The following is a 25,267-nucleotide window of genomic DNA, read 5'->3' on the forward strand; positions in this document are numbered from 1 at the left end:
TTCTCCCAGCTGAAGATGCTTCTGTTTGTAAAGCCAGGCCGTTCTCGTGCCAGGTGGAGACTCTCAGGATGAGACTGTCCAAGGCCATCCCTCAGTCAGGATGGTGAGAGCCCGGAGAAGCTTCCTTGTCTCAGGAAGCAGGCCAAGGCGTGTTGAAAGGATGTGGCCATCTTAGAGCATTTCGGGGCGTCTCCTTCTAGGGCCAGACCAATTGGGAACTCTTCATGGGAAAACCAAAAATTCGTCCCTCTTGCTGCTCTGAATATGTTTCACAGCAAAGGCTCCTGAGAGAATGGAAAATGCATCACTGAGAGTTTTCATCCCCTCGCTGTTGTTGTGAACAGTTTTTTATTGTGTTGGAAGCCAGGTGCTTAGGGCTTCAGAAGCCACTAAAGAATTCAGATGCTTGCCTTTCCTTTATGTGGGTTCATTAGTGAGTATGTACCAAAGGCCTTCTGTGTGCCGGGCGCCACTCTGGGTACTGGGGAGACAGTGGGGAGCAGGACGCAGGCCCTGCCCTGGGGGAGCTTCCGGTCTTACTGGGGAGGCAGGCACATAAACGGGCAACTCCAACAGAGTGTGATAAGTGTTCTCTCCTGCTTGTGGGCCAAGTGCGCTACTGCCAAGGCGGGTCCCTTGGAAGTGGCTGCAGTTGGCTGAGAGTAAGCAATTCCTCAATGAAAAGCTTCTTTTGTTCTTCTCGTATGGCCAAACACGGCACTTGGCAAATCACAGACAAGCAATGAGGACTTGTTGATTGATTGATAAAGGGAGTTTTAATACTCTAAAGGACCATTGAAATAGGATACTGAGTAATTTTGGAAAGCAGTGTGGAATATATGAGTGGGTGAAAATTTCCTATTATCCTACAACAGAGAATGCTTTCTAGGTCAAATTTTGAAGTTTTTAATTAAAGCTCAAATTTTCTAATACAGGCAGTTACCAAAAATTGTGCTAAAAGTTAATCCTAATAATTACATAGCGTATCTTACTCTGTTGTGTACGCACTGGATCAGGTCTCTCTCTCCGTTCACATCAGTTGGAATTACCACAGATCTGATTATGTGATGCATTTGATTAAAAAATCTTCTGGGGCGTGGACTCCTTGTGCTGGCTCTCCGTGGGCTGACCCTGTCTGGCTCTCAGCCCCACTTGCCAGTCCTCCCGTGATGCACGGCCCTTGTTACTCGCAAAACACACCATGGCTTTGCAGCTTCTGCACTTATTTATGTGCTGTTTCCTGTCCCTAGAATGTTCTTATCCTTCCTCTCCCCACCATGAGCTCCTACTCATCCTTCATGGACCAAATATTTCATCCTCTAAAGCCTTCTCCGCCCTTCCACACAGTGAGCTGCCACCACCCTCCTTGTGCACGCGACCAGTGCGGCTCTCACTATCTTGGGTTGCACTTGTTTACCCCCCAGACTGGAGGTCTTTGAAGGCAGAGACCGGTCCTCTGGTGGCTCGGTACCCTCAGAGCCTAAGCCAGGACGTCCCCACAGTGAGCCCTCACAAAACGTCTAGAGCCTGTGCACTTCATATACATTCATTGCCTCCTCTATGTACTGGGAAAGCCTTTCCTCCTCCTTTTGCTCCCCTGCTCTCCTGAAAAAACAGAGCCAAAGAATCGGTATGTTGGATTTATACTAAAGTATAAACGATGAACATCTGTGGCTATTCATTCTTTCCCTCTGTCAAGATGTACATGTTAGGGAGGCAGCCTACCAGAGTGATTTTTTAAAAACAACACAGAAAACCAGGGTGAGGAAAGAAGGGTTCATGGCTTAGGTAGCCACAGTAGCCCAATAATCTTGCCTAAATGGGCCCCCAGTCTCCTGCCCTGGCTCGCTGTTAGTTATTTAGAGTCCATTGTTATTAAACTTACCCGAATGTTGTCCATGGTAACTGGAATTTCTTGAGAAGCTGTAGATTACTCTGAGGAAACCCTTGCCTCAGAGAGCCTGTGATGAGCTTTCCTCCCAGCCAGCAGACAGGTGCCAAGCAAAATACTGAGCCTGGGGTCCCCCCGCTCAGCTAGTTTATCGCCATCCTCATTCCCCACCCGCTCCCATACCCCCGCAGAGGGATTCTGCCGTGGCCGTAACTTAATTGCCTGGGACCAGTCACCATCTAGGGCTGTTTCTCTAATTGTTACACACTTTTGAAATGTGGCTTAACTTGATTAAAGAGAAGAGGTCTTTGTTGGTGTTGGCCTACTATATCTTCAGTCCAAATTGCTAACTGGCGTTTTTATTATAGAAAGGAAGTGGAGCAATTCTGAATACTGTAAAAACGAAAGCAAACCCGGCCATGAAGACTGTCTATAAGTTCGTAAGTACTGGTCTTGGTCTCAGGATCCAAACAAATCTGTTCCTTAGCATGACGAAACACTTAAATAGACCTGATCCTACGTTGCAGAGATGATTCGGGGGCTGCTGTGTTATTTCCTAAAGCTCTCAATGCTCTTAGAATTATTTGGCGTTGATGTTTTATGACCAGGTCAGTGACATTTTTAATTTAAAATGTTTCTGTACACAGTTGCTGCAATAGAGAAATGAGAGGCTACTGGTTTTAGCTTTTAAAATGTAGACAGGGTGGCTAAAATTGAGGCTGCTTCACGCCTGCATCCCTGAGAACCAGAGGTGGTGGTCTGTCAGGTGTCCTGGCAGACCTTTCCTACGCGTATCCTTGTTATAATGTCAAAATATAGCAGCTCCTTTACAGGTTACTGAAGAGTGCTCGTGGTGGGACACACGCCCGAATTTTTGTCCCAAATTCTTCATCATCTCTCTCATCACTGCCCTATAGGAAATGCATTGTTTGTGAAACTCGTGCCCACAGCAGAGTGAAAATAAGAGAACACACCAGTTCCCGATGCTCCATCTTTTACGGGCCTCAAGTATTTTTTCTCATGATTTCTCTTGCTTGCTAATTTGACTCTGAGCCACTTAACTGGGGTGGTTTTGTTTTATTTCCATTTTTAATTTTGTTAGTCCTTTCTGTGCTTAAATTGTAGCTATTTTAATGGGGCGGGTGGCTGCCAAGAGAACCACACAGGTCTTAGAATGACAGAAAATAAAAGCCAGGGTGTCTGCCGAAATGAGATTTAAGAAATGGCACCAGAGAAACCCAGCGATGTGTCTCTTCAGCCTGGACAGAAAATTGGTCCTGAGGCCCTGCCCTGGTGAAGTGTAATAGATATTCTGAATCTTGCCGCTGAAGAAGCTGCTGCTCTCCTCTTACTGGTAGCTGTCACCAGGCTGCGGAGATAAATAATTACAGAGAGCAGAAGAAGGGCTTCGGAGGGGAAAAAAAATCAGTCCCATCAAAATGCAGAAAATAAAATCTCTGTAGCCTCTTTAAGGGATTTTTTTTTTTTAACCTTTCAACATTGTATTTGTTTTCATAGCCATTATGTTTTCAACTTGATGATCCCATTTTTCCTTCCTTTTTCTAGTAATCAGAGAAGGTGATTCACGATGGACTGAAATCAAGCATAGTCCCTGCTGGAAACAGAGAGGGAATCTTAACTTAAATTAATTTTTCATGCAGGCAAAAGATCATGCAAAAATGGGAATAAAAGAGGTGAAAAACCGCTTGAAGCAAAAGGTACTTGAAGTTCTTATTCAAAATGTATAAGCACCATGTATGAAATGCGTGGCCACAAAAAAGTACGATGTGATCAATAGAGGCTGTTTGATACAGTGTTGTTAGCACACTTCAAAATGCATTACCAGCTGTCCGGGAGTTTTCACACTGTTATAAATATTCACAGACAAAAAACTGTCTTCAAATAACATTAAGACTGGCTTAAACCCACAAAGGCAAGCAAGTTCAGAGCTACCACTGTCAGTCTGTCCCCTGCCCGCCCCACCGGGCCTGAGCTTCACCAGGGTCCATACAGATTGGCTCGGCCTCCCCATCCCGGCAGCCCCACCTCCTACAGCTGACCTCTGCCCTGGGGCTGATTGTAACCAAAACCAAGAAGCATCTGCAGGGAAATGACTGCCATGGTTCTGGCATGCACGTGGCCACCACACAGAACAGGGCACAGAGGGTGGGTTTGAGGAGAACACTTTGGGCTCTGCTCACCGTTCACGTGTGAGACTCAGGGGGGCAGGGAGAGGCTCTGCTTGTCTTCTTGGACCATCAGTAAAATCGTATGAAATCATACAAACTACGTCCTAAGAGTCCCCCTACCTGATTCTCTGGACTTGTACAGAGAGGTTCATATAACAGAGAGGGCATCTTTATATTGTTATGAATATCATCATCATTAATAGCACTGCCAACCTTCGTTAAGCACTTTCTAAGGATGGTCCAGGCCAGGAGCTTTCACACTTAATCCATAGAACAACACTGGGGGGTATTATTCTCATTTCATGTGTAAGGGGACCACGGTTCAAAGGTGGAATAATTTGCCCAAGGTCATGCTGTTCGAGCCTGGCAGAGCCGGGATTCGATTCCAGATCCATCTACCTCAGTGTTTGCTCTTACCACTATAGTATTTCATACTGCCTTCCTGAAACAAGTGTTTTGTTTTCCAAAAGGTGTTTGAGATCACTTATTTCATTATTCCCACACCCTCGAAATGTACCAGGCTAATAAGGGCCTTTGTCTATCTCGGCAGTTTTTTAAAAATTGAAAGCAGTTTTAATTTTAGGAAGTCAGAAAGGACCTCTCATTAACTTGAAATGGTCAAAGGAATTGATTCCTTAACTTTAATTGCAAAATAATTTGTTCTGACTAAGCATTCAAATGCTTAGTTTCAGCTGAGAGTGAATTTTTAGCAGCTGAGATTCAAGTCCTGAAATTAAAATCTTGCTAATGTAAATTCACATAGACCTTAACTGTGGTCTTTTGCACCCTGCCAGAGACTGGCAGGTGGAATTCTTTACTTGGATGTTATTTAAGTCCCTAAATATACCTTTTTATCTCCTATCCCAGTCACATGTAACTGAATTGGACTGCTGATATAAAATGGAGGGGCAGGGAGAGCGGAGCTCTCACCAGGTTTTCCCTCCTTGATAACTGCATCGGGCTAGTATTAGAATATTACCTGAAGTAAGCAAAGAAAGGGTCCCTCCTCAGGCAGAGGACACGTGTGCCTCCTTGGTCAGGTCCGCTCTCTGCAGGCCATTGCCTCCCTCCTCGTATGCGTAAGCATCGGGCCTTAAGAAAATCCCCTTTTTATAATACGTAACATTTCTGCAAATAACCAGTAAGCTCAGGTTTTTGATGTTGTTCAAAGGTTCACTTAAACAATCTAGATCACTCTCTTTCACGCCATCTCCCTTTCCTTTCCTTGATGGTATCTGAGGCAGAGCCTTTTCTCCCCTTCTCCTCTTCCCCCTGCCAGTCTTTTCAAGAACAGCTTCAGGAGATAATGTTCTATAGAGAGTGTCAGTACATTTCAGGTGACACAAATGGTGAAGGCATTTCATAGAAATGTGGCTTGTCACCATCGGACTGTTGACAGATCTATTAGTGCACCCTTTTCAATTTTCACTTTCCCCCCCCCCTTCGGTTTTACAGATTTCTTCAGACTTGATATTTTGCAGTTGTTCTTGGAAGAGCTATTTTGTAATTGAAACTCTAGCATTGTTGGGACAGATGGGACCAGGTCTTCCACAGTGCTGCAGATCCCTTCCCTGAGCTAATTTAGGATTTGGCTTTGTCTGACCTCTCTCACTGCGGTAGAAAATATTTCCTTGGCTTTTTTGTTCCCCTCCTCTGCCCCTTCCCCTTTACGTGGCAACATATCTGTGTGGCTCCCTAGATGCGTCCAATACAGACATCTCAAGTTTGGTTTCTGCTATGAAATTGAGGCAATTCCCAACAAAGACCCAATTTTCAAATGTACTGGGTTGCCACCTGGCCTCCTCTAACTCTGCATAGCAATGGTGACCCCTCAGGTATAATCAAGAACCCAACCTTGCCCTCTTCACTCTCGCCTTGGGTTTGAATTGCAAATAGAAAATGTGGGGCTGACCTGTGGAGAGGTCACCATGGTGTGTGGAGGGTCCATCTCTAATACGACTGAGCAGGGCCCCTTCTCCATCCCTCATTCATTTGTGCTGCAGACTTTCAAAGCATCTGAAAGAGGCGCTTTCAGGGTGTCCGTGTGACCATTGGCAAATAATTGTTAATAGAGACTGTAGTGTGGCTTTCTTCCATACCTGCTCTGCTTCAGCCCAACAACAAAAAAAGAAGGAGGGATAACACATTTCTCTGGATAAATGGAACAAGGTGGTCAAGTTCTTCTATAGCTTGGCCTTCTTTGAAGTTTAACTTGCTCAAAATTAGGAAGAAGAAGAAATGGCAAAGAATGCTACCCAGCCGTCGCTTTCTAAAGGGAGAATACAGTGCTTTTGTCCAGAGCACCTCCCTGCCAGACCTGGCCTGCAGGAGGATGCTGTGTGGCTGGGCTTGCGGCTCTCCACAAATCGCGTTCTATCGCAGCGCCGTACGCAGCCGGCACCAGAATGCCCTGTTTTAAAAGCGGTGGCTGCACACGCATTCTTTCTCACCTACAGGAAACGTTAAGATATTTACATAAGGATGTCATTTTTTTGCCTGTTGGGGAACCCCTAAAAAATTATCTTTTTTCTTCAGTATCAAAATCAAAATGACTGAATCAACTGTGTCCATTTCACAGCCCCCCTTTTTTTTTTTGGCCGCACCACGCAGCTTGCAGTATCTCAGTTGCCGGACCAGGGATTGAACCTGGGCCACAGCAGTGAACGGGCCAACCGAGTCTTAACCATTGGACCGCTAGGGAATTCCCTCACAGCCCTTTTTAAATCTTTGATCTTTTAAAGATAAATCGAGCTTGTTGATTTAGAGTCTGTGTGATTGAAAGGAGCAAATTCACAGTTGGGTTAGTGAAGGCTTGAGTTTCTGGCTAAACATTTCCTAGTGTATTGAAGAGAGTGAGGGAGCACGTATAGGGCAGGGAGATCCAGGTAGACTCTTGTAGAACAGACGTTTTCACACCGTATCACACAACTGTCAGCTCCCTGTCTCCGCTGCAACCTCAATCACAGAAATTCCAACTCTGGATACTATTTTGATATCAATATTCACATTTTAATTTGCATTTGCTGTAGTGTGAAGTAGACTGGAAAAGAAGGGCACTGCACAAACCCGAACATGGAGACCAGCAAGCTGAGTCAGAGATGGGAGGCCTCGGCCTCACACCCACAGGAGGCTTTAAAGCTCCCCCCTGCAATGTGGAGTGGTGTTTAGGCTTCTGAGGCAGATGGATGAACCGAGTTCAGTGCTGGTTGTGTAGGATATTAACTGTGTGACCTTGAGTAAGTTACTAGACCTCTCTGAACTTAGTTTTTCTCATTTATAAAGTAGGGGAAATAGAGATTTTTACTGGATTGTTGTAAGGATTAGAAGAGGTAATGGATTTAAACAGCAACACATAGTAGCCACTCGGCAAATGGGAGTTACCATCCCATCTGTCCTCTCACATCCCACACCTGGAGCAACCAATCTGCCCACACACCTGTGGGCACAAACCCTGAGAACATGGCTGGTGTGGGATCCTCTCCCTTTTGGTCCTCCACACAGCCACCGGAGTAGTCTTCCAGGCACCCTGCTCCCTACCTCCCCTGGGCCAGGAACGTTCTCCTCGAATCTCTGCCTCATGAAGTCACATCCTCAGCTCCTTCACCCCAGCTCCCACCCAAGGCCACACAGAGCCCCCTTCCTTCTCTGTGTTCCTGCCTGCAGACTTCTCCTGGGCACTCTTGGCCCTGCCTTCTCAGCAGACAGGTGGAAATTAGATCCCAGTCATGATTTTTTATTCCAGCTTGGGGAAGGTGATACGAATTGGATTATTTTCTGACTCCTTTGCTTTACCGAGGGATGGGAACTAATAGTGTCCCAGCTCTGAGCCGAGCTGTGGAGGCTCCTGGGAAGAAATCGGCCGCCCTGCAGTGGCCTCTGATCTGCAGCTCTGTCTAGTGTCTTCCTCCTGTGTGACTCTTCAGGAAGGAACAGATTTACCCTTCCCACCAGATTCATGATTTTGGTGTTTTTTTTTAATGACATTTTGAACATTTACAAATGAAAAACATGTTTATTGGAGAAAATTCAACAAATCAGGCAAGCAAAAAGAAAATAACCTCATTTTATAACCTGCATTTTCACTAACTGTATCCTGACCATTTCTCAGACCACTAAATGTTTCCTGCACATGTTGTTGTTTTAAATGGCTACATATAATTTTATCTGATGGACATACATACATTCATTAATCCCATTATTGGACACTTTAGTTCCCATTTTTTCTAGGCAAACGTCCTCATAGGTAAATCCATGCGGGAATTCTTAATTATTTCATCCAGATAAATTTCTGGAAGAGGAATTAGTGGGCCAAAGGCCCTTTACCTCTTTTAGGGTTTTGATAGGAATTGCAGTTTGTGTTCCCACCAGAAGGGTGTGAGAGTGCCCATTTTCCCGTACTCTTTGCTGATGGCATCTTAGTTCATTCTTAGAACACAGTTTCTTTAATCATGAGTACCAAGAGTTGTGTTTTTAGATCCCTACAGTGTGTAAGGTCTCTACTGGCACCTATAGCAGAGGACGTAAACGGGCCCTATTTCTTTCCTGACTAGGGCTCCTCCTGCTCTGCTCTCTAGGACCCTGGGAGGAAGCAGCTGTCCTTCCCCAGGTGGAGGAAATAGTGAAGAAATTAACAGACTGGTGGGGCGAGCCACAGGACTTTGTAAGAAGCCTTGGGCACCTTTGGCTCTTCTAACTAAAGAAAATTAGCGTGCAGCACTGCTTACTGATGCACAAGCACATGTGTATATTGGACACATTTGCCTTCCAAATGTTCAATTCAACAAAGATTCGTCAGAAAGCGTGCACTATATTCCAGGCTCTGGGGCAGAGAACCCAAACCCCAAGGCATTCAGTCTATAGGGATAAGATAAGTGCACAGATAGCACACAGCACGGCAGCTTAGGATCAGTGTGACAAAGGGGTTTCTGAGGATGAGGTCACATCTGATGATTTGCTGAGCACCTCCTCAACTCAGAATACCCTCTCTTGTGCTATTGTCATGGGTCGATATGGTATAAATGCCAGAAATCACATCGCTCTGGGCTCCTCCACTTTCTAGCCATGTAGCCTTGGGTAACTTGCCCTCTCTGAGCCCTGTTTCGTCACCTATAAAAGAGCGATAATCCTATTTACCTTGTGGTTCTTCTGGAAACTAAGTGTGATGGTGAAGGTCAAGGGTCTGGAGAAGTGACTTCAGGTAGTAGACACTCAGCACAGGGAAGCTCTTCCTTTTAGATGGCGCTTTTTCCATTTTGCAGGGAATAAGACTCTAACGTTCAATTTGTGCAGGACTTTGACATTTTTCAAAGCTTCCTCACATCTCATCTCATTTAACCCATTCTCTTAGTAGCCTTGAAGTTCGCCAAGCAGATGGTGGTCTCTCCGTTGCAAAAATAAAGAAATAGGTGCAGAGAGGTTGAGTGAATTGGAAAGATCAGACAGCTAGTTAATGGTAAAAACAAAACCTAAGAAATTTTTACTTAAAATTTTAACTTAAAAACTTAAGACATTTTTCCCAAAACTACCACAGACATTTTCAAAAATAGTTATCATCTTATAGTTTTCATTACTATCAATATTTTCTTTCTAGATTACCCTACTGCGTCATGTCTTTATTTTTCTCCCCAACCAATCACACACACATGCAATATTTTTCCTGAACTAAAAGTGAATTTTTTTTTTTTTTGCTGCTGTTTGGCTTTACTCAACCTCTTATGTCTGTCCTCTCGGTAACCCCACTGGGTCCAAAATGCCTCTTTTGCCCTTTGTTACTTTCTGACACAGAAGGAGCCCCTCCCCCTCTTTGTTCCACTTGACCTGAGCACCTTAGGGCAGCCCCTTTCCAAGAGAGCTATTTCTAATTGGCTGGCGGCAACTTCTCTCATCACTGAGCCTCAGCCAGGCTAAGACTTGGGGGCCACTTGATGCAACCCCTCCCCGCAAAACCAGGAGGTCACCATCTCCCTGTGTTGTTACCAAGCAGTGCAGAGACTCAGCTGGGTGGGTGGAGTTGAACATATAGAGAAGAGGGGTGGGGGAGGGATCCCTATCGTTTATTTATTTTTATTATTAAAGTGTAGTTGATTTACTCCCTATAGTTTATTGAATACCTTATTAGTAGGTACTCAGTTATTATTATTGAGTACTGTATATAGGACACTATTGAGTAAAAATGTTCAAGACACATATGTTGCTTAATCTCCTTTACTCCTCATAGCTGCCATAGCTCCATCTTACAGATGAGGAGACTGAGGCTCAAAGATGTTACATGTGTTTCTTCCTTAATGCATTATTATTTAGTAAGGGATCACTTTCCTCCATGTGTCACCGTTCTATTTGACTGAGTAAGAACAACCAATTGTCTTTTATGTGCAGAATGTAATGAGTACTAAGGGTGTGTGTTTTGTTGACCAAAATGTGTATTTGTTTTTGCAATGAAAATAATTGGAAACTGTATTTATTATTTTATTCTAGCTGTTATTTTTACTTAGAAAAAAACAATGATTTAAATGTTTTTTACTTGTACATTTAATCTCTGCCTTGCTTAAATGAAGATGTAAGCAACTTTCATGACTTGAATAAAGCCATATGATCCATATTGCACAACTCGGCACCATCCATGTCCCAGAGAACCCATGGGTATAGTCAGCTGCCAGCGTTAGGCAAAGGAGCCATTACCTGCCTTTTGCACATTGGGATTTTTCTTTACCTTAAAATTTGACTTCATTCATCACAAGCACAAATTAAATGTAAATTTCTGATTTTAAAAAAATGACATTGGCTCCCTAAATACTCTCCAGGTCATAGAATCCTAACTTAGACTTCAGTCTCTTTCTTCACTCTCTTCCAGAAAGACTAGGGCTAAGAAAGAGGGAGCAGAAACACATCGTTTTCACAAATAGTAACATCATCAGTAGACAAACGTGGAGAAAATGTCCACGCTCACAAATAATCAAAGTAATGCAAATTAAAACAACAATGAGGTCTAATTTTTCACCTCTTAAATTAGCAATACATTTTTAAAACGATGAGGCTAACACGCACGGTGAAACTGATAACACATCCATTGCTGGTAGTTGGTGTAAATTGGAAAGCAGTTTGGTAGAATGAATAAAAAGCCTTAAAAATGTTTATATCTTTTGATCAAGCAGTTTCTTTCCTAGGGATTTCTGTAAAAGAAATAATCCAAAAGAAAGAAAGACTGCAGTGCTTATCACTGTGATGTTTAGAAAGTTAAAAAAAAAAATTAGGAACAATCTAAATGCCCAATAGTAGTAAGAATGGTTTATTAAATTATTGAGTATCTGCTCAGTGAAACATTATGCATCCATTAAAATTATCATTCTAATGACTATGGAGCACCATGGAGATGCTTATAGTAGAAAAAAACAGAATGTAAAACTATGCACGAGCTATGATTGCAAGTAAGTTTTAAATGTCTGCATGTGGACAGAGTGAATATTTAAAGATTAAAATAGCCATGTAAGGTAGTAGGATGAAAGATTTCCCCCACACACACTATTGTGAATTATTATGTTATCTTTGTAATTTAATATGCATGATTTTGGTTTCTCTACTCCTTAAAAGTCATAGGGCCAAGTTAGCCTTCCGTTTCCTCCATCTTTAGCAGGGAGATAGGCTCAGAATGTCCCAGAGGGAGTTCCCTGGCAGGCCTCTTAGCGATGGGGTTGGATGGAGCCCCTGTGCTCATGGCAGGGGTCATGACCCTGACACCAACCCCCCGACCGGGCTTCTCCCTGCAGGACATCACTGAGAATGGCTGTGTCCCCACCACAGAAGAGCAGCTGCCAAAGACTGCGCCGTCCCCACTGGTGGAGGCCAAGGACCCCAAGTTCCGAGAAGACCGGAGGCCAATCACGGTCCACTTTGGACAGGTATGTACCCTGGCCCTTCCGTCTGGGCTTTTTGCTATGTTTCAGCAGACGATATAGCACATGTAACAGTTTTTCATTTCGGCTCTCTCTGGCAAAACAAAACAACTCCATGGAGTTTTGCACGTCTCAAAGGTTTGCTTGGTGCAAACATGTTTCAAAAAGGTGAATTGTCAGAAATTTTGAGGAGACAGCATGGCTCTGGTCATAAACCAGCTGAACTGTTGAATGAAGTCATTAAATGCAGCTGCTGCCTCCCCACTCCAAGGCACTCCGTTTAAGGTGCCTCTGTTAGCTAAGCATCTCATTAGAACACTTTAGCATCCCAGGCCCTTCGTTGCACCTTCAAATAAAAGGTAACAAGCAAAGTCTTAAAAAAATCAATTAGGAGTTCTTTATTAATGTACTTCCTGAAAATCAATTCTGGGGGTCGTGCTTCTCAGAGTAAACACTCACGCTACGATTCTCATGATCCGATTCTGTAACCAACTGTTTTCGACCTGAGCATTTAAAAATTGTCCAGTTGTTTGATTTTTTTCTCTTAAGTAAAACATATAGAAACTGAAAATTTTCTTATCCATTTCCTATCAGTGGTTATATTTTTGGTTGAAAAAGGTTGTATACCCTCTTCTACTCTTGAATTAACTCTCTTGATTAGCAAAGGTCATAATTTTTTTATTTGTGAGAAATGGCTCTGTTAGCAAGCTATGACTGTAACAAGAATTTGCAAGGTTATTCATTCTTAAATCACCTGATTCTTTAACCATTTATTAGATGAAGCATGATTAAAATAATCTTCACGATTTTCTCTTAAATATGATGCTATTTTATCACCTAAATGATCTAGAAGCATGCATTTAAAACATTCCTGCTTTTAGCAGACATTTATCAGGTGCCTGCTATGTACCAGGCTTTGAGCTATTCAGAAATGAAGGGAACTAATGAAATTGTTGCTGTGGGTTATTATTGTGAGGGATGAGTTTGTTGAAACATAAGAATCTTCCTCTGTAATCGATATTTTTAGATAATACATTCATACATCTTAAACTTGGGGACATCCATCCCCTTTTCTGATTTCACACTTAAAAGGGATGTTATAAAAATGGAAAGAAACGTCCACAGGGCAGTGCTCATCTGATTAATAATTATCTTCAAATTGCGTCAGTGTTTGCACCCCTGAGGAGCTGCCTCCTCCCGGGGCTCAGGCCCTGCTGGAGAAATCTGCGCCCCAGTTCCCTGGCTGTGTTTGCTGAAAGCACAGCCTCGGTCGTCGCCAGCATGGCATTCCAGAGCCAGCTTCCTGCTTTCCTTTGTCCTCATTCCTGCACACACTAACCTTCCCATGAAAAGAGCCCCTCTCTGGAGTTTGGAGCCCATTACAGAGAAAGAGGGGGCGGGGGGGGAGGGATTTCATGGTGTTAAACATTCCGTTTTCGAAACACAAAAAAGGAGGCCCTATTTGAAATGGAGAAAGACCTTCTTTCCATTTCAGCGAGAAGTAGAGATGCTTTAATGTCATTCCCAGCTAAATGCAGAATAAGAGCGTGTGTGCGCACGGGTGGGGGATAAACAATTAAAAAAGCCACCCCAAACTCTGTTGAAATAAGAGCTGTCTGTGCCTTCACAGGTCTGTAAACTGGAGAGGATGAAAGTGGCTTTTTTTCCCCAGTTTGTCACTTCCCTCACGTGGCTGCCAGCATTATGCAAGTGTACAGGAAGGCAGGGTTTTTTTAATGCATGCATGCGGATTAAGGTCAAGCCCCAAGTATCAGCCATGCAGCGGGCTCTCCCTTACAGCTGCAGCCGCAGAGCCTCCCCACAGCCGCGAGATGCCTTAATTGAGACGTGCTGTCAAAGTGACAAACACATTTGCATACAGTCTACACTCTATTTATTTTCTCTGGAAAGGTCTACAGTCTGCTGTTGGTTGAACATTCTTAATCAGTTTGCTGTAAGTGAACTGCCAGCCAGCTCACTTGTGCCGGCCGCTTCTTCATTAGGTGACAGATTAGCTGCAGGGGGGATGGGCCACAGAAACCGCAGACCTCTTTCTTTTAACTCTTTCCAGCTTTGCCCTGGTACTAGCTTGTCCTTCAGTCCTTCCCTGGGCGCCTGCTTTGATGGGCCATTGACCGGAACACGCAGCGTTTCTAGAGCACCTACTACCGGCAGACATGAGTTTTAGGGGCTAGGTATTCTCAAAGAAGTCCTTCGAGTTCCATTTCAGAATTTTTTGCCACACTCTCCTCTGTACTCCATCTGTACCATTTTTTTTTTACTTGATATTTTTCTTTAAACAGACTCCAACCTGACATTTATACCAACTTTACCCTCATCTTATGCAATGATTGTTGATAAAACCATAGTTTGATGTACTGGTCCAGTTTTTTTCAAAGGTGTATCCAAAAAAAAATTTTTAAGTGTCCATCCATGTATCACCTAAACTACTCATGTAGCCCCAACAGTACATATTCTCCTCTTGGAAAACATGTGTTATCTCTGCCATAGTCCTTTGAGGAAGGGATCATTAGCTGTATTTTATGGACCCAGAGCCAGAGCTCAGGGACCTTCCCAGGGCCACATTGCCAGCACAGAAACCCAGGACGGTTCGACTTCAGAACCCATTTCAGGTCCGTCACCAAGCAGAGACATCAGCTTCTGTTTGAAATGTCTAGTAAAACTAATGTGTCCTGGAAAAATAATTTAAGCTAGCCACAGTGCACACTAACCTCAGAAAGACCCTTGCCTTGAGTCTGTGTTCCTATGGAGTTCATTCTTTAAGAACAGTTAGCTTTCCACTGGGGGCAGAGACTGTTGAGATCTTTATTACATTAATCCCTCCACCTTGCAAAGCTGGTGCCCATGGAGCCAGCCAGGGGACTCCATGAAGACATTTGGCAGGGTGGCAGGGAGCCCGGGGGAGGCCTTTACAGACCCCCTGGGGGAGGAAAAGTGCTCTCTTGCCTCTGCTGCACCAGAGCTTCCTCTTTCAAGGCTATGACCATTCTTCCCTTTAATTCTGCATCTATTCATCCATGTATTGAGACCTACCATGTGCTTTAAAAAAAAAAAAAAAAAAAGTACTTGTGGGGCATTATATGGGTGACAGAACAGCAAGTGGTCAGCCCAACTCAGAGTGATGAGAACAGTGGGAGAGGTGAGCTCAGGGCACTCTGAGGGTCCCACAGGGGCAGCCGCTTCACCTGCAGGGCCACTGTCTGTAGACCTAAGCTGAACCCTATAACTAAAAGATATTTTGTCAACAAACTGAACTCACTAACATTTCATTTGTTTTCTAAAGCAGACATACATAACGCCCCTCAGAGCTCATCATGAGCCATGTCAGTGGTTCCAGACAAGGGCAAATCAAGGGATTTTAAGTTGGCCTCTACATCCTTATCATGTCTGATTTCTTTAAAGAGTTCAAAAGTCTCTGACTTGAGGGACTTCCCTGGTGGTCCAGTGGTTAAGACTCCGCACTCCCAATGCAGGGGGCCCGGGTTTGATCCCTGGTCAGAGAACTAGATCCCACATGTCACAGCTAAAGATCCCACATGCTGCAACTAAAAGATCCTGCGTGCTGCAACTAAGACCCGGCGCAGCCAAATAAATAAATTTTTTTTTTTTAAAAAAAGTCTCTGACTTGAGAATATTCCTACCTTGGAAAATGTTTAGGTTTAGGGAGGCTGTAAATAGCTTTCCTTTGTTATTTTTTTTAGCAGTATTTTTGTTTTTTTTTTTAATTTTATTTGTTTTTGGGTGTGTTGGGTCTTCGTTGCTGCACGCAGGCTTTCTCTAGTTGCGGTGAGTGGGGCCACTCTTGGTTGAGGTGCTTGGGCTTTTCATTGCGGTGGCTTCTCTTGTTGTGGAGCAGGGGCTGTAGGTGCACGGGCTTCAGTAGCTGTGGCGCTCGCGGGCTCTAGAGCGCAGGCTCAGTAGTTGTGGCGCACGGGCTTAGTTGCTCCGAGGCATGTGGGATCTTCCCGGACCAGGGATCGAACCCGTGTCCCCTGCATTGGCAGGCGGATTCTTAACCACTGCGCCAGCAGGGAAGCCCCCTATAAATAACTTTTTTTATTCTCCCAAGTTCAGAATCAAATGAGAAATAAGGCCCAGGAGACAGTCAAATGAGATTAAAATGCCAGCTTTTTTACCAATAGGCTAAAAGGAGAATACTGCTTTAGACCTGAGGCCAAATGGGCTTGCTGAAACCTCACCTCCGAATTGAAAAGACTGAGCTACTCCCCACAGGAGACGTGGGCAATTGCAGGCAGCACCCAGGGTGCCTGTGGACCGACTGCTGGGCGGGGGCGGGGGCACCGGGAGCACAGAGCATGCTCAGTTCCTTCTCCCAAACTCGGAGGGAAGCACTCCTCCTCCCCTGGGCAGCCGAGAGCCAGAGGGCGCAGAGAGAAGCTAAGGGCTCCCCCACGCTTTTCTCTCCTGGGCAGGGAAGTGGACATTCTCTCTTTTCTGTGGCTGGGGAAGGAGTGAGGAAGCCCTGCCCTCCCCAGGAGGGTCTGGGCGCCCCTCAGCCAGACGTCTTGGCTTGACCCTTCCCCATCTGAGAAATCAGACGAGGCAGCACCCCCATGGAACCTGCCCTGCTGCCTGCGTTTAATAAGTGGACAGGCCAGGCGCTTTCACTTCTGTACTCATTTAATCGAATCGACGTTAGCTGATAGGGAAGAAGGCCTCATACCCATTTGTACGGCTGGGGAAACAGGCCCAGAAGACGTTTACTTGAATTAGGAGCTAATTCATACTCCACCACCAGCAGCACCCCTGCTTCTCTCGGCTGAGTGCAGCTCTGCCTCCCTGGCCTGAGGAACTGGACTGGCAGTGGCACCCAGTGACACTGGGTTCTCGTCCTGCACACGTGCTGCCACATGCTGTGGGCCTCGGCCAGGGACTGGGCCTTCCCAGGAGGTGGGAGGACAGGGCAAACCCGCTCCAACGCCCCCTTCGTTGTGTTCCCCCCCAGTTGATCCTACAAACAAAGTAATTGCCTGCCTTCCAATCTGCTAGATTCCAAAAAGTGTGCATTGAAAGGTGTCTATTCTTCCGGTTGAGCAAAGCTCTCTAAACCTCTTTAACATAAAGTTTGAAAAGCCAGTTAAACCAAAGCTCAAACTAAGCGCTACTGGGCTTCCAGAGACCTGGGACGGAGTGGTTTGGATACACCCCCAGAAGCAGCTCTTGGAATGAGGTTGCCTGCTTATCTGTGCATACGGAGAGTTCTGGCTTTATAAGCGTGAGCTGGGTCATTTAGTGCCAGTCTCATGCTGCTTTGGAGAGGCTGCCCAGCCAGCGAATGCCTTCTCAGCACCCTCAGCTCTGAGCGCCCTGAGAAACCCCTTCTGTCCCAGTGAGTCTGGAAGTCACACACGATTCCCTTCAACTCAGCCGTTACCTCCCAAACACGTCGGACAGATGTTCGCATGTTTCCAGGCACCTCACACCACAGGCCTGCATTCTGAATGTGCACTCCCACCACACTCACCCTCCTCCTCCATCTCCCACCACAGTGAGGTCCATCCACAAGCCCAGGTCCACTCCCCACCCCTCAGAGCCTCTCCCTTCTGCCCTCTGCCCCTGCCCAGTCCCTCTCCTCTCCAGCGCCTCTGTGACAGCTTTGGTTCAGGCTGCATTATCGCTCACCTGGACCGCTCCGCAGCTCCCTAACTGGCCTCCGGGCCTCCAGACTCCCCCGCACTGCATTCCCCACACAGCCTCACACACAAGTGGCCGTGCCACCTCCCTGCTCCTCGTCTCCCCTGAAGATTCCACCTTCACCCTTGGCAGAGCCCGTGAGGCCCGGGGTGATCTGCCTGTCCACCCTCAGAGCATGTCCCTTTGGTAAATCCTCCCAACTGATTTGGTCGCTCCTGTCTTTGTGCTGCCCCAGAACTTGGCACATGCAGCACATCTCACGCAGCCATGTAATTATACCTTTAGGCCCATGAGAATGTGAGCCTGGAACATCCACCATAGGGCTCGGCACTGACCTGGCAGTCAGTAGATGTCTTGAGGTTTTATTATTGATGTGGGTTTTCAAATTGATTAATAATTGATTGATTATTGTTTAAGTACGTGTTGTGTGTCCAGGTTATTTGGTTTTATTTCTGTTGCTATGCTTGTAATTCCATTCATTTGAAAAAGGAAAATGAATATTCCATTAGTGGTCAAAAACTACTTCCAAATCACTTTCCATAAATAAGGGTTCTGTTTCCAAGTAGAAACAGATTTGTATTATAGGAATTTAGATACTGTCTCATTCTATTTTGTGTTTTTATGAGCTCCTAAGGTCTAGTCCTAAATGCCCCAGGAACGGAGGGGAGGGGAGAGAGGCGAGCACTGGGACACCCCGAGACTTCCAGGATGGGTCGACCTGGAAAGGAAGAAAGCTGGGGAGAGAGCAGGCAAGGGAAGGAAAGGCCCGGTTTCCCTTGAATTCTATCAAAAAAGCAAAGATTTTATCTGTAAAAAAGACTGAGCTGTATAACCAAATGCAAAGTATGAACTTGGATTTTTTTTTTAAAAGCTTCCAAGATATTCTTGGGAAAGTTGGAAGATCTGAAGATGGGCTGGGATGTTAGGTGATATGTTAGAGCTGTTGTTGACGTCGTGGTTTTTAGGGGCTTATCTTTATGCCTCAAGGGTACACACTGCAGTATTTAGGTGATGTCTGAAACTTGCTTTCAAATGGTATGGCCAAAAAATTACACACATGCACGTGCACGGGCACGCACATATGTAACAGCCATTCACAGAGAGAGAAAGCAAATACAGCCCCCATCCCCCCAGGTATGTAGCTGCTGAAAGGCAGAGGCTGATCAGCTGATGAAAGCAGTGTGGTTGAGGGTTAAGCACAGATTCTATCATCAGGCAGCTGTGGACTTAAATTTCAGTTCTGGCCTAAAAAGCTGGTAACCTTCACTACGTAACTTAACCTCAGTGAAATCAGTTTTCTCAGCTTTAGGGTGGGGATAATAATACTCACGTCATAGGTCTTTATACGGATTGAGTGAGGTACTGTCTGCCTGGATCAGCGCTACACATGGGCGCTCGGTAAACATCAGTCTCTTTCTCCAGTGCAGCAAAAGCAGAGCCAGACGTCAGTCACCCACCGACATGGCCTCCCAGTCAGCCTGTCTTCCCAGCGCCCATCACACCGCGGCTCTCAGAACACCCACCCCTCAGTGGCAGCCCCCCTGCACGTGCACACTTGTAACTGACCCTCGTGCCTACAGCTCTTGTGGGAAAGTCAACACCTAAACCGAGGAGGGCTGGCATCGTGGGGCAGGGGGAGGGCTGGGGGTATGGCAGGGAGATGGTGCCCAAGTCTGCCTCACACACGTGAGAGGAAGGGGCCAGGGGGAAGGTTGGGGCACCAGGCGTGAGTGAGCAGAGAAGTGTCGTGGTCTGCCATCCAAAGTCGTTTTCTTGGCCTAACTTATCAGCTGTGCCTTCACAGACCACAGGCAGAGCTCTCTGCACGATGCTCCTTCAAACCCTGTTGTTTTCAAATCGTATTTCCCCCTTTTCCATTGCCCCTTTTTCCACTCTTTCAACCAGATTTTTGCGTGAGAAAGCGAGCACCACTGGGGTGGCCTCCTGCTCCATTCCCTCCAGCTCCCCCGTGCCTTCTACAGGGTGACCAGCAGGCAGCCCTGCCTCCAGTGCAGGCTGGTGGCTGTGCAGAGTTGTCCTGACTCAGCCCCTGCCACTACCGAAGCAGTGTGGTCCCTAACTGGTAGTGGGTTTGTCAGGTCTGCTGGCGAGGGTGGCTGGCTGGGCCTGTCTTTCCGTGTGGCCTCACTTTCTCATAGCCCAGGTAGCCCAGAGACAGCTTTCTGATGCAAGGTTAACAAGGCCAGACTTTGCTCCGCAGAGCAGACATGTTCGATTTCAAGAGGAAAAACTTGCCAGTCAAAAAAGAGAAAGATTCTGGAAGTTCATAAGGATTGGGTTGAAAATCCAGGCGATTTCTGATTAAGCGTGTGATGTTTGCCTTCTCAGCTAGTATGCCACAGGTAGCTCAGGGGCTCCCGATGTGCCACGGAAGGGCTGAGAAAGGTCAGCGGCCAAATGAAAATCCAGGTTCAAAATAGCAATTTGCTTTCTAAGCTCCACCACCGGACCTCCATTCAGCACAAGTTAAGGAGGTCTGCAAAGGGCCAACGACCATAGTCCACGCCCCTCCTGCTAGGTCTTGGGCACTTTCACAGCAGTTTGAGCACTTCTCATGGTCGAAGAGCAGTGAGGGAGGGGAGGGGGGCCATGAGGCTGAATTGCTCGCCACATGCCAGGCACCGTGCTGAGACCTGGAAAAGGGGGTCTGTGTTCCAACTCCAGTTCCCACGAGTTAGTCCACTGAGTCCTTTTAACCAGCCTACTGGGTCTCAGGTATCATCTCCTTTTGCAGAGGAGACAGGCTCAGAGAGATTGGGGGCTTAGCCAAGGTTTACAGCTCAGAAGCAACAGTCAGGATTCAAAGCCATGTTGTCTATTACTAGACCTCAGGTTCACGCTCCAGCTCTGTGCTAAGAACATGGCAGTTTCCTGCTGAGTTTGTAGTGATGGGGCCAGTGCAGCAGCCTCTGCAGGTGGCCCAGGATCCCAGGATGTTGGACCACAGGTAAGGCCTTGTTCCTGGTTTCCTTCCAGATCCCAGGCCTTCCTTAATGTTTCTGGGCCTCGGTTGGCACCAAGACAAGAAAGTTAGTATTTTGCACCCAGCGTAGGCTCTGCACACCAAACCCATCACTAGACACCAGAGGCACGCTGGGTGCTTTCTTCATATGTGTGAGGGATTAGAATGCAGGATAGAAACTGGGCATGTGTAGGAGTTAGTATTGGGGTGTCAGGGGCCAGCCCAGCCCCCAAAGACCAGGGGCAGGGCTTATACTGGGAATCTCCATCAGTTAGGTTACTTTGGGTTGCAAGAGGCAAAACCCCAAAAGAAAAATTGTTCATTCATAACAGCTTCAAGTATGACTTGATCCAGGCATTAAATCATGTCAATCAGACCCAGTTTTTTGCTTCATTCTCCCGCCTTGGCCTCCTCTGCTGTTACCATTCTCAAGGAGGCTTTCCCTGGCTGCAGCAGCTCCAGACTGTATCCTTCCAGGGGCAAGACCAGCAGGAGGGTGTCACTTCCTAGTGACTACCACACGAGGCATGGGTTCACTCATTGAACCAACTTTGATCATATGCCTGTCTTAGAACCCATCATTGTGGCCAAGGGTTTTCTGTTGGCCACGAGTAAGGCTCTACCTGAAATACATACCTAAGAAGTACAGGAGGGGTAGTTCCTGGAAAAGAAATCAGGGGGCTATTATCAAAAGAAGGGAAAACAGGTTAAATTGATAAATGTGCACAGAAGCCAAACAGGAGACATTGTCCCAGGCCCTTGTCCTCTTGTCTGATGGCAGAGAAAGGTTCACACCCAAAGTGGTGGGGATCTTGAAATCAAGAGTATACATGGTGGAGAGCCAAGGTCAGAGGTCACCCAGGGCACCAGATAGAGAGGGGACAGGTGAGTGCATGGCAGGGAGGTACGAATCAGGGCTTGCAGGTTACAGAGATGGGCACAGTTGCCTGTGACAGCTTCTGGGGAGTGGAGTGTGCCAAGTCAGCTGCAACCCAGGGCCCAGAGGTGGAGAAAGAGCCAAGAACCTAGGTCACTTGTTCAGCAGATAATCATGGATACCTATTCTGTGCCACATCTGTGAAACCAGGGTGCCGATTGCAAGGCCCCTGCCTTCAGGGAGACCACGGTGTCACAGTGAGTGGTTCAGCTTAATCCTGGTGGACAGAATCCATCTGGTGGTTTTGAAAGGCACAGACCTGTGCTGTATGATCATGCCACGGAGCATCTCAAAGTCCCTTTTCGTTTGTTTTAAACTCCAACCAGTTTGGTCCTCGGGGTGATTCCCCACCAGCATGCTCAGGAGGTGCCCATCACCTCATCACTGCTGACTTGCTGGAGATCACTGCAGAGTAGATGCAATGTTTGATTATCGCCCTTGCTCTCCATCAGCTTCAAGGACTAGGCAGAGAGCTCCTTGTCCTCGTTTAGGTGGGAGCAGCCTCTCCAGGCTGTGTCTCAGATACCTGATGATGGTTCTGAACCTGAGAGACCAAACAGAGCTGCTGTTCTAGCCTGTTCTAGGATGGGGTGGCAACTGACTTCAGGTGGAATTCTCTGCACCTTGCCCCATGGCTTTCTCTGGCTGGTTGCAGTAGAGAATTCTTGCCTTCTAAATCACTCCTTTGGCCCAAGGTAGAGTCTCCAGAAAGGTCCAAGTGAAATACACCGAGGCATGGAAATTGGGCTGGCCGGCAGGAGCCTGGTGGATGGACGAAGTGTCGAGTCCAGCAGGGCAGGAGGTCTGAACTGGACTTTGCACCAAGGGAGCTGTCTTTGGTCCTCCTTCCCTTGGACAGAGCTCTTCCCCAGCTCTGGCCTGTCCCCTCTGACTCTCCACTCAGTGGGGAGCTCGGCTACCCCTGTGGTTTCCAGCACCACCTTTGCTCTGGCAGCTCCAGTGTCCGCTTTTCATCCATCCCTGCCTCACGAGCTCCACTTGCTGCAATGTCTTAGTCTGTCCTTGGCCTTCCCCAGACTTGCACCACCCCAGTTGCCCTTGGATGTCAGCCCCACTGCACCCGTACATCCCTCATATTCCTGGGGTCACCCGTCGCTCTCCTCCACTGGTCTGTGAGGCACAAGGGGCATCAGAAAACATCAACAAGTAGTGAGATAGGAGGGCCCGTCAGCCCTCCACAATGTGGATCCCTCTCCAGGATTCTCTCCCCGGGGCACAGACTTGCTGGATGATCAGGAGAACTTACCCAGCCACCAGGGCCCCCTCCCAGCCCCCTGCCTACGGCTGGGCCTGCTGGGCTGGAGGTACCTGCAGTCCTTGACGTTTGGCCAGTTCCTTCTCACCCTGCGAGACTCTGCTAAGTGCCCCCTTCCCAGGCAGAGTCCCTTCCTCTCCTCTAGTGCCCAGCACAATCCCGTGTTCACTCCTTCACCAGCTCTTCATGGGCGTCTGCTCCAGGCCAGGCCTCGTGCTGGGCGCTGGGGGAACCCAGAGATGAATGGGCTCCTACTGTCTCCAGTGCCAGGAATGGCCTTCCTCTTCTGCTCCAGCTGACAAAATGCCATCAGCCTTTCAGGGCCCGCTCAAGCGCCTCTTGCCCCACGAGCCCTCCCTGACTCCTCCAAGCAGAGCCATCCCTCCCTGCTCTGGGCCAGCACTGTCCCGCGCCTGACACACTGTCCCCAGACAGGGATAGTGTCAGCCTCATCTCCGTGACTTTAGCACCCTTGCAGGGCCTGGTGCAGATGAGTTGCCCAGTGAGTCTGGGGAGTGACCGAGTGGTGAGCGGTGAATACACGGAAGGTGGTGGGTCATGGGAGGTGAGGGCAGCTCTGTGCATTCCCCATGCCCTTGAGCCACCAGTCAGTTCAGCAAAGCAGGAGAAATCAAACAAGGGAGGTGGCTCTTGGTCTGCAGGCCTGAGTTCACTTGAGGACCCCTGCGTGCAGTGCCGTGTGTGCGTGACAGGCCTCCTGCGTCCCCCAAGCCTGTCTGCGTCCAGCAGTGTGACAGCAGGGTCTCTTTGCCAGAGAACTGACCAAAGCCTAAAAACAGCATTTCTTTTAAGGTCTGTGCTGGAGCAGCTCGGAATGCAGCTCCCCGCCAGGGAGAGATTGAGCCCAGCGGGGCAAGAGCAGGAAATCTGATTCAGCGAGGCCAGAGGAGGCATTTTCTCAGATTAGAATTCTATGTGCCAAAGGTGGAGAGTTTATCCCAGTAGGGAAGGGGAAATAGAACATAAAATATTGAAAATAAATTCTATCCCACAAGCACGATCCTCCGGGAGAATCAGCTCAGCGTCACTGCCGGTGTGGGGAGTCCCCGCCCTGTGGCCATGGGAGCGCTGTGCCCGTAGCTGCCTGTCACACTGTCCCCCATCAATCCCTGAGCCCTGCTGTGGACGAGGTAAATGATTAACCTGGCCGTGCCTGGGGGAAGGGGTGTCAAGGACTACCTGAGAAGTGGCAGGCTGAGGAGGGGGTCGGATGGGTCGGGTCGGTTTTCATTCTCATGCAAACCCCTCCACAAGTATCATCTCACTGCACTTCTCAACAACCCTGTGAGATTGATACAGTTATCATTATCCCCAGAAAGCTGATGCTCAGAGAAGTTAAGCAACTTGCCCAAGGTCACACAGTAAGTGGCAGAGCAAGATTTCCAAAGCAGGTCTACCTGATGCTGGACCCCAGGCCCTCCCCTCACTGTACCCCTCTCATCGAGCCTTCTGCCTCAGTTCCTTCTGGTTCCTGGTTGTGGCTGCCAGTGGTTTGGGGCACGCTTAGACTCCAGCAGTGTGGCTTAGGGTGGCTAGGGAGGTCAAGGTCACTGTTCTGCTTCTCCCCCACTCCTGGCTAAGGTTGATGGCTGCTCTCTGGATTTGAGACTTTGCTTCCTCCCCAGAGTAAACCTAACAGAGCCCTGGATTCCTTAACACAGGAGTAAGAACAACAGTGGTGCTGCCCTTCTGAGTGCCTGCTGGGCGCTGTGCAATATGCTCAGCAGGTGTTTGCACTTTCTCACATTATCTTCCCCAGACTGATGCAGGAGGGACCACGAGTGCCCCACTTTTCGCTAGGGTCCGGCGTAACCCCCTGGCTGGTAGGATGGATTCAGATTCAAGACCCTGGCTTCTTCCATCGTACTGCCCAGTTCAGCTGACCTGGGACCGCTTGGTGGTGACGGCAGCTCCCTGGCAGCAAAGGCTGCTTGCCAGCCTCCTGCACACTGCATCTGAGATGGCACTGACCGTGTCCCTCATTTAGGTCATTGTTTTTGCCAGCTTAGTTTTATTGTCAGTCTGCTTAGTTCCATGTCTTCTGGAATATTGAATCACATTTAGTTTATACTGCAAAGAATTTTAAAATGTAATAAAAGTACTAAAAGAGAATGTATAAAAGGGACCTCTCCCAAGGGATCGCTGATTATATCCCACTTAACATGCAAAATGTGATGGGGGATTAACATTGCCTGGCAGCAGTTTAAACTGAATTTCTGAGATGTTACTGCCCATCAGCCGTATGGTTCCATGGTTACAGCTACCTCTCAGCCCTCCCTGGGATGCCTTACTCCCTAACGCCTTCTAGATGGATCCCTGTTTGCACTTTCTGGAGAGGTTGATAGAGAGTGTTTCCAGAGGGGCAGTAGATGGAGCCTTGGCAAGATGGTGCCTCGGGAGGCCAG

At 47.3% G+C, this 25,267-nt stretch overlaps 1 protein-coding gene across 11 annotated transcripts in view; it reads left to right on the forward strand.

Annotated features, from left to right (window-relative positions):
* The window catches only part of DENND1A (DENN domain containing 1A), a 533,368-nt gene that overhangs the window by 467,314 nt on the left and 40,787 nt on the right, over nt 1-25,267 (forward strand). For all 11 annotated transcript variants that reach the window (XM_082467741.1, XM_082467740.1, XM_082467739.1 and 8 more), the window contains 3 exons: nt 2,260-2,331; nt 3,553-3,609; nt 11,844-11,975. In XM_082467741.1, coding sequence (XP_082323867.1) covers nt 2,260-2,331; nt 3,553-3,609; nt 11,844-11,975 — 261 coding nt within the window. The remainder of the gene's footprint in view (nt 1-2,259; nt 2,332-3,552; nt 3,610-11,843; nt 11,976-25,267) is intronic.

The sequence above is a fragment of the Balaenoptera physalus genome (assembly GCF_965194825.1).
Source record: "Balaenoptera physalus genome assembly, chromosome: 7".
Classification (NCBI taxonomy): domain Eukaryota; kingdom Metazoa; phylum Chordata; class Mammalia; order Artiodactyla; family Balaenopteridae; genus Balaenoptera; species Balaenoptera physalus.